The sequence below is a fragment of the Abramis brama genome, assembly GCF_963993115.1.
Source record: "Abramis brama genome assembly, chromosome: 7".
Taxonomy (NCBI): domain Eukaryota; kingdom Metazoa; phylum Chordata; class Actinopteri; order Cypriniformes; family Leuciscidae; genus Abramis; species Abramis brama.
The window spans coordinates 29,241,790-29,262,221 of record NC_139969.1 but is presented as its reverse complement, the minus strand read 5'-3'; the positions used below and the strand labels follow the sequence as shown (position 1 = coordinate 29,262,221).

General features: G+C 38.4%; 2 protein-coding genes across 2 annotated transcripts; one reads left to right on the top strand and one right to left on the bottom strand.

The window, feature by feature from the left end:
- Positions 1 to 326: 326 nt before the first annotated feature.
- On the bottom strand, positions 327 to 5,135 carry otol1a (otolin 1a; the record flags this gene model as incomplete). Its single annotated transcript, XM_084121118.1, has 4 exons — positions 327 to 1,502; positions 2,088 to 2,159; positions 4,509 to 4,598; positions 4,691 to 5,135. The coding sequence occupies 4 exons, from the start codon at positions 5,133 to 5,135 to the stop codon at positions 619 to 621; spliced, it is 1,491 nt and encodes a 496-aa protein (XP_083977244.1). The 3' UTR covers positions 327 to 618.
- A 4,741-nt stretch (positions 5,136 to 9,876) lies between these two features.
- On the top strand, positions 9,877 to 19,900 carry ppm1la (protein phosphatase, Mg2+/Mn2+ dependent, 1La). The gene is made up of 4 exons (XM_084119576.1): positions 9,877 to 10,766; positions 16,863 to 17,037; positions 17,108 to 17,269; positions 18,742 to 19,900. Exons 1-4 carry the CDS (start codon positions 10,368 to 10,370, stop codon positions 19,089 to 19,091), a joined length of 1,086 nt encoding a protein of 361 aa, XP_083975702.1. The 5' UTR covers positions 9,877 to 10,367; the 3' UTR covers positions 19,092 to 19,900.
- Positions 19,901 to 20,432: the final 532 nt, after the last annotated feature.

Here is a 20,432-nt window from a genome sequence, read left to right as displayed (position 1 = left end):
ACTATAAGTAACTTTGCAACTACATGTCAAGTTATTCTAACCCTACCAGTCTACTAATACTCTTCTAACACCCTAATGAGAGTTAGTAGACATGTAGGTGCAATGTTACTTATAGTCAACAGAATGTGTTAAAGGGACCATCAAAATAAAGTGAAACCCAAATCAGAAATCATGGCTGTGATGTAAAGCCTATTTGATATATACATTTAAATTATCACTTATAATCAACAAAACTAACACTTGTATTTATTTAAAAAGAAATTAACAAAAAATATCACAAATCATAGTGTGAACTTTAGATAAGAAAGCAAGACCAAAATAAAGCATAATTTATTTTATTGCATAAGCTGCCAGTTGTATAAATATGTTAAGACCTACACAAATAGCTGCCACAAATCATCAGCTTGTTAAAAAAAATAAACACAATCAAGCAACGATTGTTCTGGTGATAAAACAGGTAGCATAATAATTAGTGGCTGTACAATTAACTGTTAGTAGACAAATCTAAGTTCAAGGCTCAAGTATTTAGGTAATATAGGTGTCTTCCAATTCACCCCTACAAAACAAAGTCTAAAGGTCTAAAATGGTTCATCCAGAGGTCAGTGCGATTCCTGGCCATCAGTCCTTGGTGGCATCAGCATAGAGCAGGAATCCAGAGAACGTGCTGTCGTCCTCGCTGCTGGAATAAACACCGTTCCAGTCCCGCAGAGTCTCCAGCCATACCTGGTCTCCAGATGATAGGCGAAGCACTGCCATGTTGGAGGCCTGGTCAATGTCCTGGCCATAAAGGGAGTCGCGAGTTCGCAGTTTCCGAATGCCGTTCACCACCAGGGCTGCGCGCAGGGGGCGATTGCGCACGGTTATGTAGTAGGAAAAGACGTAAACTCCCCCATGAGTGCAGTTGAACTTACTGCCGTGGGGGTCCCAGTGGCCCTCCTCGTTGTAAATGACTTTGTCAAACTTGATAGGCAGGCCAGGTGGCGGGAATGATCGGCTAGGAAAAAGACCAACGCTAAAGGCTGAACGCTTCTGAACGGCAGGTTCGCCTGGAAGGCCTTTGAATCCCCTAACGCCTCGTGCTCCCTTTAGGCCTCGTGTGCCTTTCATCCCAGGCATCCCCCTCTGCCCTGGTGGTCCATGAGGTCCTGGAGGACCAGGCTCTCCCTGCTTACCTGGGGGTCCTGGGTCTCCCTTCAGCCCCTTAGCCCCAGGAAGCCCATCTGTGCCATTCAGACCTGGTGCACCCATGTCTCCTTTTGGCCCTTGAGGCCCTGGCTCCCCCATACTGCCTTTCTGCCCTCTCTCTCCAAATGGACAGTCTCCTTTGTCACCCTTCTCCCCCTTGATGCCATCTGGTCCGGGGAGGCCAGTCAGTCCTTGTATGCCAGGCTCACCCACTTCTCCCTTTGTTCCATTCCAGCCGGGCTCTCCCCTGTCCCCTGGGTCTCCTTTCAGCCCGGGTAAACCGGTATCTCCTTTGTCTCCTTTGAGGCCCATTTCACCTGCACACATTAACATAGACTAGAATTCGAAATTTAAGGCCAATTCTTTACTGTTCTAAAAGGCTACTGGTGAACACATTTACATTTTTTATGTATTTAGAGAATATAGTATCGCTCAGTTTCAGTGTGCCTGGTAAGAAATTACACATTGTAATTAAAAAGAAGGATTATCTTCGCCCTTATTATGGATTCACCATAACAGAGTTGAAGTATTAAGCTTGATAAGGTCAATGTAAATGTAATGAAAGACTGTAAAACAAACCTATATCAGTTAGAAAGGTGTGGTCAAAAAGACTGATGACTTTGAATATGATAAAATATATAAATTTATAAAATAAATACTAGTAGTTAGATATTACTTGTAACCCTAAAGCTCTATATTATTTCAACCCCGTCACAGTTAATTTGCATTTCTTATACTTTGATAACTGAGTAAATTCTTATAGTACTTCTATATATATGTAGTAGTAGTAGTAGTAGTAGTAATGGCACAGTTTCCTGATAACAGTCCATAAATCAACATAATAGGCATATCATAAAGTGCATCAAAGACTGGGTTAGAGCTTTTGTCACAAATGAATGTACCTTTCTCTCCTTGTTTCCCAGTAACACCGGGAATCCCAGGTAGCCCACTCACTCCGGGATCACCTTTCTCTCCTGAAGGAGGAAAGGAAATCTGTCTACAAATGTTTTGCACGTCTACTCTTTACCGACACAGTGATTTTGAATAGATCTCAATCCTTAAGAATACACAAGGCTCACAAGCAAACAAAAACCCTGAACACTGGTGTGTTTATTAACTTCAGTGGTTACTCCAGCTTGCTCAGGCTAGAAAGAGGGACGAATCAGAGATAGAGAGCTCTAAGCACACAATTTTGCAGACGACCTTTTGTGCAATCTCAGGGTACTAGCATTGCCGGTTTCAAGACAAACGGTTGGTTTTGCCAACTTGTGTGAGCATGCAGGACTACAAGAAAGGGAAAGGTTCAGTCTGTTTGATCTAGGCGTGGCAATTGTTTTTTTTCTAATATGGACATAGGAGAAGCCTTAAAAATACACACAAACTCCATGTAATTCTCCTTAGATAAGGTCAAGGTCTTCTCTGGTGTTTGTCCTTGCAAAACAAAGATATTTGTATACACATTCAACATGATTTCCCTAATCCTTTGTTTATAACTTTGGATAGACTAACTACAGAAGATGTGAAAAAAAGAATGATGGTCCTTATGTAAACAGTATTTGGCTAAATTCCTTTTGACTCTTTTATATGGAATCTTAAATGTAAAACTTACAATTATAATATCTAATAAAAGATCTAATATCTTTGATACAACAGTTATTTCCAGTCCTTGAATTTGGTTGCTGAAATACAGTCCAACTACACTGGGAATTTTCACTGATTGTATTACTCTTCTTGTTTGTGCTGGTGTGTTCTAGACAGACTGTCAGTGTGTGTATTTGTGGTGGGGATTTTTCAGGTTAGATCGTTACCAAAGACTATAGAATTACACTTAAAGGAACTTTGTCGTTACACAAGTAGTAGGTCATTGAATCAGTCCCTTAACCTTTTAGTTCAAAAACAGTCTCTGCATCCAGATACGCCTACAGCCCTACTATATAATAGGAGTAAAACAGCACGTGAAATGAGTAGTGTGTCCAAATTTGTAGTATTCATAAAACAGTGCCCATGTGATAAGTACCCAGATATGACATACTTCTGCTGAGATTCCAAAGTTCACATCCACATTGTCACGACATTCTGATTTCGTTCATTCTACAGGGTGGGCCATTTATATGGATACACCGTAATAACATGGGAATGGTTGGTGATATTAAAGTCCTGTTTGTGGCACATTAGTATATGTGAGGGGGCAAACTCCTCAAGATGGGTGGTGTGTACTAATATATACTAATGTGCCACAAACAGGACTTTAATATCACCAACCATTCCCATGTTATTACGGTGTATCCATATAAATGGCCCACCCTGTATATAGAACATACATTTTTAATGGTCGAAAAGTTCATTCCTTGTCAAATGTATGCGATTTTTGCGATTTCAGACGCAGTCACTAATTTATTTAGAAACAAACTAATGTATTATGAGTAATAAGAAATGTTTCCATCCAAAGTTGCAAATTTAACTTATGCGCAAACTTGGAATATTGCATTAATCATTTGCATCTAGTGAGTCGATAAGAACAAAATCGTCACTTTCTTATAAACTGTCGCTAAATATCACTAAGAAAAATGGAAGTTACTACAGTTAGGAGAACCCAATTTTCATATATAATAAATAACTTGCGCCTCAGAGTGTGCATACGAAATGCAATAAACACAGTCTCTTGCTTTCGGAGGCGGATGTCTGCTGTTTGGGGATGCAGACGGTGACCCAAGACAGTTCTGGGAGGTAATTATACCGAACCACTTTGGAACCATGACAGATTTTGCTCAGGCATTTCAGATTCTGTGCAATGAGATCGGTCTGCGTCCGCTGCTTGGTCCAGGTATCCCGTCCCATCGCAAAGTCACATGTCTTTTTTGATGCGCATCAAAGAATTTATTCGGTAAATGTGTTTCCATTGTAGTTTATGCGCAGGTTTTCAATTGGCCGATGGATGGAAACGCCATGATGCGTATACGTTTTAGAAATTCATACGCATTATGGCGTTTCCATCCATTTTTATGCGATATCCCAAAATGTGCATAAAAATAGGTGAATGGAAACATATCTATTGAATGGTTCACTCAACCAAATTCGTTCAAGTTCAATGGTTCATTAGGGAACCTAAGGACCTACTGTTTGTTGCTCGGAGACACAACAGTTGATTCTGCTTTGGCTTTGTTATGGGACGATTTTATTCGACAGAGCAAAAACAGACAAAGTGCCAATATTGTGTCTAAAATATAAAGTACTCAACATTTACGTCTTGTTTACTGAACTCTTTTTATCATCCCTTGCTCATACTTAACTTAAACACAAGCACATGACATTACCATACTGACCATTTTCTCCACGTGACCCTGGAGCACCAGTGAGTCCATCGTGACCTGGAGGTCCAGAAGGTCCCATCTCCCCCTTTTCCCCTGGAATGCCTTGCAAGATTACAAATGTGCGTGTTTAGTTTAATAGTGTTTCATTTGATTCAGATTGCGATCCACTAGGCAATTACCATTCGTCATCTTACCCGCCAGTCCCTTTTCTCCTACCGGTCCTGGAGGACCTCTCTCTGGTGGACAACACTCACAGAAGTTGAAAAAACACTCGTTGTAGTCCAACGTGTAGTTCCCAGGGCCCGCCCCAGGAGGAACCATGGCCTCCGTGTGGTAGTCAGCAGAATAAGCATCGCTGGAGTAAGTGGTGCTGTCGGTGGGGGGAATAGAGTACGCATCCATCATGGAGTCTGTGACTTCCTCGGTGACGCCGATAGCGGTGGGGCTCACAGTGGTAGTGATCGAATGGGACCCCAAGCCGGCGGGCGGCTGTGGAGGACCTCCTTCATCTCGAGGCGGAGGCTTCTTAGTTGGTTTCAGTCGCGGCCACTGTGTGGTCTTGGATAGTGATGCTTGAGTCCCTGTTGTTAGCTCCAGCAAGGCCATCAGCAGGATGACAGGGTGGAGAATACTGGGCATTGTACCAATAGCTGCACACAAACAGCAGCTTAAATGCACTGAGGACAAGTGGACACTAAATGGACGTTGATAAACTAGGTCTTTACATTTTCTAAAAGAAAAACGCTGTGCTAATACTTACCTAGTCGTCGATCTTCAGTGCCGCTTCTTCGTTCCCTTCTCTAAGAGAAATCTGCATCCAGATCACTAGCTTTTAACAACCTGTGCCTCCCCGTCCCCCCTTAGTCCAGCCAATGAGAGTGTTTTCTGCACCATGGGCAGGTGACATACACTTGGCACAGACCGGAGGATTTGATACCTGAGGAGAAGCTAATGTGATGGCTTTAGAAAGTAACATATCAGTCCACCTCATTCTCATGCATCTGTTTCCCTGGTGGTGTTATATCACGTAGAAGGACAAATTAAAGTGCAGATGTTTACACATCATGGGCATACACACACACACACACCTGTCTGTATCCTCTTCATTTTTCATATGACTAAGAATCAACAGGAATTTATTTGATACAGTAAAAATGTAATGTAATTTACAAAGCTGAATTTTCAGCATCATGAAATCATTCTAATTTGCTGGTTTCTTATTATTATCAATGTTTAAAACATTGGGTTTTTTTTGTAGAAACCATGATACATTTCTCTTCAGGATTCTTTAATCATTAGAAAGTCCAAAAGAAAAGCATTTACTTGAATTAGACTGAATATAATTTGCTGTAGGATTTACTTTTAAATGATTTTCACTCAGAAACTTCTAGTAAATTTCACAAATAATTACAAAGAAATCATTACGTTTTGAAGAAGAAAGTGATTTACAACGTTTTTACAGTGTAAATAAGACTTTGTAACAATATAAATGTATTTACTCGCACTTTTGATTAATTTATGCATCATTGCTGAATCAAATTTTTATTCCTCTCACAAAAAAAATGTATGGACCCCAAACTTTGAATGGTAGTGCAAATGTTTATGTATTGTATATTATAAAATATAACTGATCATATCAGCCCGTGAACACCGATGCTCTCCTGCAAACTTTCAGAAGCGAAATTGTGTGTTCCACAATGTGAAACAAAAGTTGAGTAAGTCATGATTTTCCCAAGGATCAAAGAGAATCAGAGACTTTTGGGGGATTTTTGAACGGTCTCAGCGGAGAAAACACTAACACTTGGGGGGCGAATGGTCGTGTATCCTAGACGCCTTCAAACCCTTCCATCAGACACACAGTCTACTTCCTAACAGTATAAACGTACAAAATTTGAACGAAGAAACCCTGGGTCAAAACTGCCTTCTTCTGAAATGTGGCCTGAATTCTGTGTAACTGGTCCATTTGGCCGAAGCTCAAAGGGAAGCTAAATAATCAAAGCAAATGAGACGTTGGCCCATGAAACAAAGTCATGGCAGTCATTCTGTGGCCCTCCTTCAGGAAATCCAGCACTAGTGACTTTTATATCTCAGGGGGTTACTGACCAGAGTAACCCCAGAGTTAAGATGTTCATCTCGTACATCGATGGGATATGATGTCTCCCAGGTGCAATGACATCATTCAAGGAGAAAACTTTTCAATTACACCTTCAGTGTTTGTTATATCAGCAGAGTGTGGTTAAAGCCTGACTGTGTTCATGACCAAGGTGTGACATCTGGGTATAGTCAAACTCTTCAACAATACACAGGTTATCTAAACTTTTAGGAAGAAACTTGCTAAATTTCTATGTGTAACCAGTTCTACTCGACCCGAGCGGGATTCGAACCTTGGTCTCCGGCATGGGAGGCAGGCGTCCAGCATCAGTCCTAGAGCGCCTCTTGAGATCAGGAGAGTGAGGTTTACAACAGTTACATACGGATACTGTAACGGTTGTGATATGACGTCACACTTTGCGTCTTTTTTATAAACATGAATTCAACATAAAACAAATAGTAATACTTTCAAAATGTAAATATATGCAATCTACTTGACTTTACTGCAAAAATATGCATTAATTTAATTCAGCCAAGAGGTCACGCATGAGGTGACGTATCGATCTTCCACTGGTCACACAACACACATCTTCACGTGATGCGAATTTGCAGTTCACCAAACTTGAACTTTTGAATGCAGCGAAATACAAAACTTTTCAGATGAGCATGCATTGCATTTCCAGTCTGATGCATTCAGATGCTTATGAATGGAAGTCAATGGAACGAAATGTGTAGTGGGATCGCCCCTTAAGGCATTTAAAAAATAAAGGGGCAAGACCTGGTTGAGTTGCATTAGAAGTGTCGCCATTTCCAAGAGATGCTGTTTTAGTTCCACCCATAATCAAATTTGGTTATGGTAAGGGGCGTGACATTTCTGAAACACGCTCAAAGCAATTGACCAATCACAACACACTGATCCAGCCGACCAATCAGAGCACATTGTGCTTTTCAGAAGGAGGGGCTTCACAGAGACAGGAACTAAACAAGTGTTACTGACAGACTGTGAAGAGAGGTGCTGCAACAATGTCAAATATGTGAAAAATAATGTGGCTTTTTTTTCTAGTAGACCTCAAAAACAAAATCAAGACTTTGTAAAAGGGCATAACAGGTCCTCAGCAATGACACAGAACAACCATTTTGGGTTCCCCAAAGAACCATTCAGTGAACCGTTTTTAAAACAACCATTTTTTTTCTTAGAACATTTTAACTAACCAAAGACACTTTTTCCACTTTAGGAATGGAAAGTTTCCATAGATGTTAACGGTTCTTTATGGAAGCACAGATGCCAATAAAGAACCTTTATTTTTAAAAGTGTATGCACTGAAATTGAATACTATACAGGTTTATTAACAGTAGTAGCTAATAGTGATGCTTTCCTTAGCAAACAGCACAGTTTTAGCAGGCATTACCCTCTCCACTTACAGTGCCCATTAGACTGGTCTGACACTGTTTCTGTGTACACAAGGGCACCATTTGGGAGAACGAGATGAGAAGTGTGGGGGGATGCAGTGGGTTGTTACTTGAGCCTGAGATACACACCCTCTCGTTGCCTTTACAGACGCCATATTGAGGCTCAAATGCCCTGTGCTAAATGACCAGGTAGGCAAAATGGAAGCCATTAGTCAAACCAAAGATCTGCTTCCAGTACTAGTGCACCACAAAATAAATCCCATTGGACTTCTATGATGAAACTGAAATCAATAAGATGTGCATCCATTATTCAGCCTCTAGAAGGCCAGCAGTATGCTAAGCACTTTTCTGAATCAGTTTTGCATCAATTTATACATAATGTTTACTTGCTGCATCCCTAAATGGATCCTTCACTTAGATAAGTCATGCAACTTCATGTTAGGGCATGATGTAAAATAACTGGTTTCAAAGAGTTAAAGGGATAGTTCCCTCAAAAATGAAAATTGACATAATTTGCTCACCCTCATGTTGTTTCAAACTTGTATGAGTTTCTTTCTTCTGTTGAGCACAAAAGAAGATATTTTGAAGAATTTTGGTAATTAAACAGTTGACGGCACCCTTTGATTTTCATAGTAGGAAAAAAATACTATGGAAGTAAATGGGTGTCGTCAACTGTCTGGTTTACAACAATCTTTCATCGACAAATGTGTAAAACGCATAGCAGTTCTAAGTTGGTGGCTGACATGTACAGTAATATGGACATTCATCTTATTTAACATATGGGAAAAGTGTATTTAGGACATAATTGGTCACCAGTTTTTCCACAATACATACAAAATAATAGTCAGAAAAACGTTTTAATGGAACTATATAAGATATATAATGAGAAAAAAAAAAGTTTGCATAGGCCTATATGTTTTATGTATTGTATGATATTTGATACATAAGGATATTATGGACCATATAGTGATATTGGAGAATAGATGGTGAAAAAAAAACATCAATTTGATGGCCCAAACTGAGGATAAAAATATGCAATTTGGTGCATGTGTTATTATTTAAATGGCCAAAAAGTGAGATGAAATTCTGATAGCTTGTAATGTACAAAAATCTAAAATAACAAAACATATAATGCAATGCAATACAACGATGACTGAAAGATGTACAAATAAATGTTCCTCAAGAGAGTGTTGTATCATTTTATACATTTTTTTAAAAAAATCTAGAAAATGATATATGGATAAAGTAAAAAATTACTGCAAAATTTTACGAAAAAATTGTTTGACTACTTTTAAGTGTGCTAAAGAATACTTTAGTATAGCTATTAGCAGTTTAACTATTTCTTCCTTTTAGCATTTTCATTTGCCTTGGTTTTGACAAAAATAAAAAATAAAAAAATAATAATAATAATATAGCCTAATTACAAAAAAAAAACATCATCTAGATGAAAGAAATATTAGGTCTAAACCATTCTTCTCTAATTTGTCGTACAAACCCAACAAAAAAAACTACTAAAAGTTCTAAAAATAAATAAATAAAAATACTGAAAATAATTTACATTTCACAAGACAAAATGTACAAAACAAAACCTCAATTCTGCAGCCAGTGTCAACAGCCTGGCCCTGTTTTGTTGTTGTTTTTTTAATGCATGAAAGAACAGTAACACCAATTGTCCTCACTGTCGTACCATAACAATATAACAATACTCCAGGGTCCTTCAGTCTCTGCGTGGCCCTGTTTTTCTCCTGAGCACAGCTACCCGTGACGTCACGACCTTTCATAGTCATCGATTGGTACGTCACGTTGCGGCATCGGTAATACAAAAAAAAACAAAAAAAAAACCGTTTGTTGAAATGTAGTCTGACGTAGGCTAACGGACAGATATGATGTAATTTCTCCAGCGTCTGTCTGTTTCCCGGTGCTGCTGCAGTCAGTCGGTCGGTCGGTCACGCAGCGCGCGGAGGAAGTCCGAACAGCAGCATGACATGTGCAGTGACGAATTAGCGATATATAGAGTGCTTTGAAACTGTCAGTGACGCACGCGAACGGGCAAATAACAGTCGGTCTGGAGCGGAGAAGCGTTGAAGACGCTAGCTAGCGGCACGGATGGCTTTATGGGAGGGAAGGGATTCGCTGTTGTTGGGGGTAATGGGATCTGTGCGGTTATATGCAGCCCGTCGGTAGGGCAGAGCAAACTCATACTGCAACTGAAAGCACCGGGATCTCTCTCTATCTGCAGATTATAATATAACCGCTGGACATTTAGGCGTTTGCGTCGCTGTGGTCGGGCTGCAGATGGGCTTTAATATTGGTCAAATGAAGTAATTTGAAGCCCATACTCCAGTCCCCGTGTGCAGTCTTGAGCGTGTGATGATAGGAGACACAATGACGCTTTTGTCTCTTTTGGGTCGCATCATGCGTTATTTCTTGCTCAGGCCAGAGACCTTGTTTCTGTTGTGTATAAGCTTGGCCCTTTGGAGTTACTTCTTCCACACGGACGAGGTGAAAACCATCGTTAAGTCCAGCCGGGATGCCGTGAAGATGGTGAAGGGGAAAGTGGCGGAGATGATGATGAACGACCGGCTCGGCGGTCTGGATGTGCTGGACGCGGAGTTCTCCAAGACATGGGAGTTCAAGAACAACAATGTCGCGGTGTACTCGATACAGGGCCGAAGAGACCACATGGAGGACCGCTTCGAGGTCCTCACCGACCTGGTCAACAGGAGCCACCCTTCAATCTTTGCCATTTTTGACGGACACGGCGGGGAGGTAAGAAGTGTGGATGCTGAGGAGAGTCGTCGTGAAAGATTTACATTCGAAACGTCCGTGGTTCCCAGGACGATACGTTACCATTGTTGACATGTTAAGCATAAAAATAATGTTCGAGTAACGTTAGGAATTGGTTCCCAAAATAACCAAACACGTTCTGTGTTATTTGGGACGACCTTCAAAGGAATAGTTCATGCAATAATGTGTTTACTCGCCCTCGTGTTGTTCCAAACCCGTATTACCGACTCGCATCTGTGGAACATAAAAGGGAAAAATACGAAGCAAATCATGGACACTCTTTCATATACTGAAAGCGGATGGGGACTGGATTCCCAAATGTCAACAAATCTAAAAAGTTAATAAATTACCAGAGAATTATCACAAAAATCACTTTGAACAGGTGCCGAAGTAGTAGCGAATAAGAGAGTGGATATTCTTAAAGGAGTAACGTTAGCCTAATTCGCAAAATGTTCACACGTTCATGCCTGTATAACCTTTTATTTTACTTCTGGTGTAATTTTACTCCATACAATGAGTGAATTGTCTTTTGTGTTAGATGGAAGAAAGAAGGTTGTACAGATTTGGAACAACATGAGTGAGTAAATAATGGGTGAACTGTCCCTTTAAGGCTGACTATTTTCAAGAGTTTATGCACTAATTCATATATCAAACCGATGGGCTAATTAACACAAGTTGTCGTTCTGACTTGAATTAGTACAAAAATTTACTGTGTAGGCATTGCACGTTTTCTGTTTACTTTTTTTTCTTTCTTTTTTTTCGTGCTCCCAAACACAGAACGTGTTTGGTTATTTTGGGAACCAATTCCTAACGTTACTCGAACATTATTTGTATGCTTAACATGTCAATTTAATTGTATCAGCAATTAAAAATATACTTTTGGTTGACCACAATTTACACCCCCCTCGAAATACTTATGTTTCAGTATTGCTTCCAAATAATAAAGGTTAACCCACAACATTTTTTTGGTGTGTTAAAAATTAGAAAACAAATTGCCTTTATAATGGTTATATGAGTATCTAATGTAGCCAATTGAGAACACCCCCCCCACCCCAGACATCTGCTTCGACCAGCCTTATTCCCAAGCCTATATGGAGCTCAGACAGATGTTCATGCTTTTGAGTAATGAAATTAACAGCTCACATGAAACCTCATGTGGAAAGCTATTAAAACCTCAACCTAACATGTGGAAACCTATTAAAACAGTTCAGAAACCGCTTTCATTTGAATTTTACCGATCCACCATTTCCTCCGCTTTCAAGTCTGTTGTTTCTGGCTCCCACGATCATATATGGAATGCCTAAAATCTATTTATAGTGGTATTTGTTTAAATGACCAGAGGCCTCCCTGCAATCCAGGCGGTTAATAGATTAAAATGTGCCAACCTCATGCTCTTCGGCCCCTGTAAAAGGTCTTCTAATCTACACTATCTCCTCTCATTAATGTTTGCTGACTCAAACATCCTGACATTTTCAGTCTAATCTGTATGTTGATACTGGCTCGTTTTTTGGTTGTGAAAGCTCATGATGATTATTATTTCCTGAACTAAACTCTTAATGTTGGGTAACTTGCACATCCACTTTTTTTTTTTTTATTTTATTTATTTATTTTTTTTGTTATGAGCAGGGCTTCAAACACTGTAGACTTTAATAGGAAAAGAGGGATGAGATGGATTCAGAAGAGCTGACCAGATTAGGATTACCTTTTCTAATTTTTTCTCTTTTCTTCACAACAGCACCAGAGGAGCAGAATAGCAACACTTTTAGGTTTAATTATACATTTATTTGTCCAGAAATTATAGAGGGAGTCTTTTTCCAGACTCCCACGATGTTCAGTGCATAAATCTGATACCCAAACAAAACTATGAACACCCAACTCAGTCAAAAGTCTGAGCCGATTTTTTGGATTGACTTTTTAAGCTGCTCGCAATTAGCAATGATCTTTTTTTATTATTATTTATTGCAGCTGTGAAAGAGCTGCAACTGGCTTGAACAACAGCCGACTGATCGAGACACCTCAGCGATAGTCAACAATCATACTTTGGTTAGAATTTGCATGTGTAATCAACATGTATGCAAATATAAGTCGTGATTTAAAATGTCAGAAGTGAAAACTAGGTCTGGAAATATTTGATCCAGGGGGCCTGTTAAAAATACCCTGTTAAATAGAGTCTTGTTACATGATTTTGCCCTGTGGTGACTGCTAATGATGAGAGCTCTCGCTAACAGTGACTAGCACAGTCGGCCTAATCAACGCCTCTCTTACTCTTCTGTCACGTGCTCGTCCTTTATTCCCTGGTGCTCTGGTTTTCTCCCCGTTCGAATCTTGAATTAGGCCTGGTAAATTGAGCTTTTAATTAGCAATGGTAGTACAAAATAGTGTGAGTTATTGTACACTGTACAAAAAAAAGATCAATAAGTTATAACAACATGTTTTTACATTGCCTTAACTCATTAAAATAAGTTAAGCGATTTTCAACCTTTTTTATAAGTTATATAAGATTATATAAAATATAAGATGAAATAGGCTAACTTAAACATCCAAGTTGATTGTACCTACAAATTTAAGGCAGCATTGTTCAAAAGATTTATGTAATGTTTTTGAAAGAAGTCTCTTATGCTCACCAAGGCTGCATTTATTTGATGGAAAAATACAGTAAAAACAGTAATATTGTGAAATATGATTACTTAATTTAATATTCAACAATAATATTGATCTGCCTGCATTGACACATTGAACTGAGCTGGACGATGACATCATGGTTTACTCCAGAGCGGATATATATATCTATAAATGAACTAAATTAATAACTTTTTTACAACAAAAATGAAACATCCGATAGCTAAACTAATTTCTTCTGGAAACGTTTTTTTGCATTATTTTCCTGTTATCTCTTTAAAGCTGCTTTGAAACAATCTGTATTGTAAAAAGCGTTATATAAATAAATGTGACTTGACTTAAAAACATAATTACTCCAGTCTTCAGTGTCACATGATCCTTCAGAAATCATTCTAATATGATGATTTGCTGCTCAAGAAACATTTCTTATTATAATTAATCAGTGTTGAAAACAGTTGTGCTGCTTAATATATTTGTGGAATCTTTTTTTTTTTTTAACAATTCATTATTTTTGGTTTTTGCATTGGGAAATTTTGATTACAATAAATCCAATGCAGCAAAAACTGCCAAGATGAATACTTGTAGTAATTTACTATTTATTTAAAAACTATATTTGTGTAGGATTGCTAAAAAAGCTTGTTTCCGACCGCCACAGAATAAAACATAAAAAAGGTAATTGCGACTTTTTATCTCACAATTCTAACTTTTTGTCTCAGAATCGTGATATATATATATATAGAGAGAGAGAGAGAGAGAGAGAGAGAGAGAGACTTGCTTTCTTTAAACTTTACATGTTTCATGAGATTGACAGGAATGCACTGGCGCTGCACTATGTTTGAGTTAAACACGTTAAAGCCCTAAATCTTCCAACAGGTGCGTAACACCAGTAATAAAGCACTCATTGTGTTGGTGTGTGAATGAAGTAAAATGGCTGCTCGACTGTAGTGTGTTTGCGATGGGAGGGTCTTGAGCGGAAAGGGGTCGCTGCGGGTCACCCCCGCCCCACTGTCTTTGTTCCTGAGACACAATGATGAACATACTTTCAACAATTCAGACTGTGACACCCTGCAAATTGTGCTATTGCCAGGCTCACGATATACTGACGAACATAATTGTTATTGGCTATTGTGGATTGACTACTTTGCCCTTTTCAGATGGTAGCTGAAGTCTAACTATGCTAAAGTAATTTATGCAATTGCAAACATAATTATTTTGATTATTGACATTATATACCTACAATCTGGACAATTTAGGAGCAATATCAATTCTTCATAGCAACTCTGAGCTATTTACGGGTTTAAAATCACCGCTATGTGCAAAGCGCCCCTGAGCTGTATGCTTATTCTGTAAGTGTTGTGCGTGAGCACTGCTTCTGTGTAAATAATGCATGGCTTCATGAGGAGGCTCTGCCGTGTCTTCTCTGAAAAGCAGCAGCCCCGTGTTGGCCGGGAAGTGTGTTTGGAACGAGACTGCAGCGTTCTCTTGGCAGACAGGTATTATGTTTGCTTCTCTGGTTTCATCACTGTATTTATAGCGTGGCATTGCTGAGTCACTGGCGAAGGCTTACAGTTGAAGATGCACAAGGCTGTAGTTGCTGAGAGGAATCCAAACCATCCTGACTGATGATGGTGACAACAGAGTTAGGCGATGGAATAATGCTCTCTGCCTCTGTTTTGGTGATCTGGCAGTATTTGGAAAGGGCACTCGATCTCTAGAGACTTTCTGTCCCTTCATCTGTATTCTGCTGCAAACTCCATCTGGCAAGAGCTCTTAGGCCTCTTTTAAAGCGATAGTTCACCCCCAAAAAAAGAGTAAAGTTCTGTCATCATTTACTCACCCTCATCTGTCTGTCTGTCTGTCTGTCATCTATCTATATGTCTGTCTGTCCATCTGTTTGTCATCTGTTTGTTTATCTATATCTGTCTCTCTGTCATCTATCTATCTATATGTCTGTATCTCTGCCTGTCTGTCTGTCTGTTTGTCTTTATCTATCTGTCTATCTATCTATCTATCTATCTATCTATCTATCTATCTATCTATCTATCTATCTATCTATCTATCTGTCTGTCTGTCTATATCTCTGTCTGTCTGTCATCTATCTATATGTCTGTCTGCCTGTCTGTCTGTCTGTCTGTTTGTCTCTATCTATCTATCTGTCTGTCTATGTCTATCTATCTATCTATCTGTCTGTCTATCTATATCTCTGTATGTCATCTATCTGTCTATATGTCTGTCTGTCTGTCTGTCTGTATCTCTGCCTGTCTGTCTGTCTGTTTGTCTCTATCTATCTATCTGTCTCTATCTATCTATCTATCTATCTATCTATCTATCTATCTATCTGTCTGTCTGTCTGTCTGTCTGTCTATCTGTCTGTCTGTCTGTCATCTATCTATATGTCTGTCTGTCCGTCTGTCTGTCTGTATCTCTGCCTGTCTGTCTGTTTGTCTCTATCTATCTATCTGTCTGTCTATCTATATCTCTGTATGTCTGTCTGTCTCTCTGTCTGTCTGTCATCTATCTATATGTCTGTCTGTCTGTCTGTCATCTATCTATATGTCTGTCTGTCTGTCCGTCTGTCTGTATCTCTGCCTGTCTGTCTGTCTGTCTGTTTGTCTCTATCTATATCTCTGTCTGTCTGTCTGTCATCTATCTATGTCTGTCTGTCTGTCCGTCTGTCTGTCTGTCTGTCTGTCTATCTATATCTCGTCTGTCTGTCTGTCTGTCTGTCTGTCTATATGTCTGTCTGTATCTCTGCCTATCTATCTATCTATCTATCTATCTATCTATCTATCTATCTATCTGGCTGTCTGTCTGTCTGTGTCTATCTATATCTCTGTCTGTCTGTCTGTCTGTCTATCTATATCTCTTGTCTGTATGTCTGTCATCTGTCTTTTTATCTATCTGTCTCTCTGTCTGTAAATCGCATTTCCATAATGAAAAAATCATTTGATTTTTAAATAATCCTATTATTTAATATTAAACTGTAATGAGAAAGAATATGGTGTTTAATGTGTGTGGTATTTGTTTTACTGCCTTTCATTTACGCTGATTTAAATATAAAAATCATTATTTTGCAGTAATTCATCATTGAGAATATAATGAGAATCACAATGAAGAATGGAAATTTCAAAAATTGAATTTTCAGTTGAATTATAAATTATATTTACCAGAATCCACTTCAAAAAGACAATTTAAAATAAAAAAAGATCAGTAAATGGATGAAGTTTCCGGAATCAATGAGTAATGCCTCTAAATAAGTGTGATCTCAGTATATTGACCAGAACTATAGTGACTTATAATACAGTGGAAATAGGTGCTAAATTGTCATGAAAATAATGTCCCAAAAAATCTTAATGATCTTTAATAAGCTTTGGGGGTGAAGCGTGACCTGGACACTTCTGTGAGATTCCTGTTCCCCCGTGAGCTCATCTGCATTTGTTGTTGTTGTCTGTCTCTCAGGCGGCTGCTGATTATGTGAAGGCCCACCTGCCCGAGACTCTGAAACAGCAGCTGCAGGCCTACGAGCGGGAGAAGAAAGACAGCTCTCTCTCCCATCCGTCCATCCTAGAGCAGCGCATTCTGGCTGTGGACCGGGACATGGTGGAAAAGTTCTCCGCCTCTCATGATGAAGCAGGTGAGCAGGGGATGAGCGCGTGTTTTAGGGAAACGGTAAACCATGCTGAACTCCTCCCCTTTGTTTTCAGGCACAACATGTTTGGTCGCCTTGTTGTCAGACCGTGAACTGACCGTGGCGAATGTTGGAGACTCGCGCGGCGTTCTCTGCGACAAGGACGGCAACGCTGTGGCCTTGTCACATGATCACAAGCCTTACCAGCTGAAGGAGCGCAAGAGGATCAAGAGAGCCGGTGAGTTTGCCCACTTCAAGGGAAGACGCTACAGGCAGAAGAGCTGATTTGGACTTTAGCAACAAACAAACAAAAATTACTCAGCTACCAAACTTTCAACAACAAAAAAAATAACTTTTTGACATTTTTGAAAATGTATTACCTTCTTCACCTTGATTTTGTCTTATCAATGATTATGATCATTTTTCAAAGGCCATTTTCTTAAAAGAGATCATATAGTAAAGGGTGTATAATTGAGATCCCCTAGAGATCTCTATTTTTAGACAGATTACTTCTTAAATGATAAAGCTAATAATTGTTTTTAGAGGGGTTTTTGAACATGTATCATTTTGTATTTTCTTCTTCTTCTCATTATTATTATTATTATTATTATTATTATTATTAGTATTATTTATTTGTTAGAACAACAACAAAAATCATTTTAATTTATACACATTGATTTCCAGTGGTTGGTAATTTGATTTGACAGTTGACATTTTATGGGCCATTGCATCATAAAGGCTTTTTTTTTTTATTTGCATACATAGTATTATTATATATTTTTATTATTATTATTATTAAAGAAGATGATGATGATAATAATAGTAATAACTTTTTTTGTTTGTTAAAACAAGTTCTTATTTTTTAATAACATTTTGATTTATAAAACTTGTCAAATAAAATAACTTATTATCATAATCATAACTTATGTTAAAACGGCAATATTTATTTTTAAATTAATTTATTATTAATAATGATGATAACTTTTTTTGTTTGTTAAAACAGCGTTTATTTTTTCAATAACTTTTTGATTTAAAATCCCTGTAAAAAATGTAATTATTATTATTAACATTAATAATGATAACTTCTTTGTTTGTTAAAACAACAATAATATATATTTTTTAATAACCTTTCGATTTTAAACCCCCATAAAATAACATTATTATTATTATTATTATTATTATTAAGGACACACCAATAGTATTATTACTATAGTAATATTTTTCTTTATGGGCTTGTTTAATTTTTGTAATTTAATCAAATAAAAGTGTTATTTTAATAATAATCACAATAACTGCCCCCAGAGCCCGCTATGGGGTTTTAGTTTTTGTCACCTTTTTCTGATGAGTTTGACCCCTGCATATTATAATAAGAGTTGTGACATTTTCTGTAGTGTACACAATCATATTATTATTTTAATATGCAGATGTGTGCAAGTTTAATAAGCTTGATCATTGACCTTTTTTTTTTAATTGCATATTTACAAAAGTTTAAATGGGGAAAGTCACAATACAGGAGTCTTTTGTGTATTTTAATATAAAAATTGGTTAGTCAACGGACATAATTCTACTTTTCAGTTTAATACAGTTATCAGATCTGTTGTTAAGACTATGATTTGAACATTTTAAGTTTGCACTTGTGGTGGCCTTTCTGGCCGTTCCCGATGACTCGACAGTGTGAATATAACACGTGTCTGTGATCTCATCCATCAGGTGGCTTCATCAGTTTCAACGGTTCTTGGCGTGTGCAAGGCATCCTGGCCATGTCGCGCTCGCTCGGCGACTACCCTCTGAAGAACTTGAATGTGGTCATCCCAGACCCAGATATCTTGACCTTTGACCTGGACAAGCTCCAGCCGGAGTTCATGATCCTGGCCTCGGACGGCCTGTGGGACGCGTTCAGCAACGAGGAGGCCGTGCGCTTCGTGCGGGAACGCTTGGACGAGCCGCACTTCGGCGCCAAGAGCATCGTGCTGCAGTCGTTCTACCGAGGCTGCCCTGACAACATCACCGTCATGGTGGTGAAGTTCAAGAGCAGCTCTGGGACAAAAACTGGAGAGTAGTTTTACTCCACCAATAAACAGCCTTGATTGTCTTTCCATTAATGCATATCGCTAGATGGTGTAATGTAAGAGACAAACCTTTTTTCTCACAATTACAGTAAACCGGCACACATACGCATGTGCAAACACATGCATTCCCAGTTTTCTTTTTTTCTTTTTGTGTGCGTGCCAAATGGACACTTAAAAAAAATGATTTGACACTGTAAAGATGACGTATCCTGGCGTTCCTTATATAGAGCAATATTATTTGTGAAACAGCAATTGGCATAAATGGCAGAAGGATGTTTATTGCCTTGAAAATGCACTCACTCAATGCAATCCCCCCTTGTTTTTGTGAATTAAAGAGCAGATAAATGTATCCAGCTCTTGAATTTGGATGTGCATGATCCATTCATATCAGTACAGGGCATTTATGCCGATTTACACTGGTGCTGCTCATCGGTTAGTCTAAATGAGGGTGGTATAAGTTTGTGTTAGATTAAGAATGTTAATCTTTGATTAAACTTCATAATTGGTCTATGTCCCAGTCATTATTGTGAGAAGGAAGAGTTTTCAAGTCAGTCCTGCTCTTTTAAAGTCACTGTTTTAATGGTTATGTGAATACAAATGTGGCCGGATTGAAGACAGTATGTTATGTCATTCATTTGTGAAGACTGTTGAATTAATTCTGGCGGACAGTCCTCCGAGTTTCCTCCTAGTTTACTGAGATTGGCACCAGCCCTGATCTACACAAACGTTGAATTTCTTGCACTGTGTGAAATGTATGTGGGAGATTAAAGCGATAAATAAACCTAACAAGTCAAAGCTCATACTGCTTGTCTTTGTTCTCTCTGATATTTATATGATATTCAGCAAGGACACATAAAATTAAAAAAGTAAAAATTAAAAGAAAATTCAAATAGTTGCTTTTGAACTTTCTATTAAAGAGTCCTGAAAAAAGTAGGCTATAACAGTTTATGCAAAAATATTAAGCAGCATTTTGTCAACATTGAAATGTTTCTTGAGCATCAATTCATCATATTAGAATGATTTCTGAAGGGTCCTGTGACTGACGACTGGAGTAATAATGATGCTGAAAATTCAGCTTTGCATCACAGGAATAAATTACATTTAAAAGTATATTCAAGGTCAGCATAAGAGACTTCTTTAAAAAAAATAATAATTTAAAACTCCTACTGACCCCAAACTGAATGGTAGTGTATATACACTATAAGGACAAAAGGACACACCTCTTAATTACTGAATTCAGTTGTTTCGATCAGACCCATTGCCACAGGTGTATAAAATATATATAGGGGGACAACTGGGAAAATGCCCCTTTCCTCCATCAAATTTCTGCTG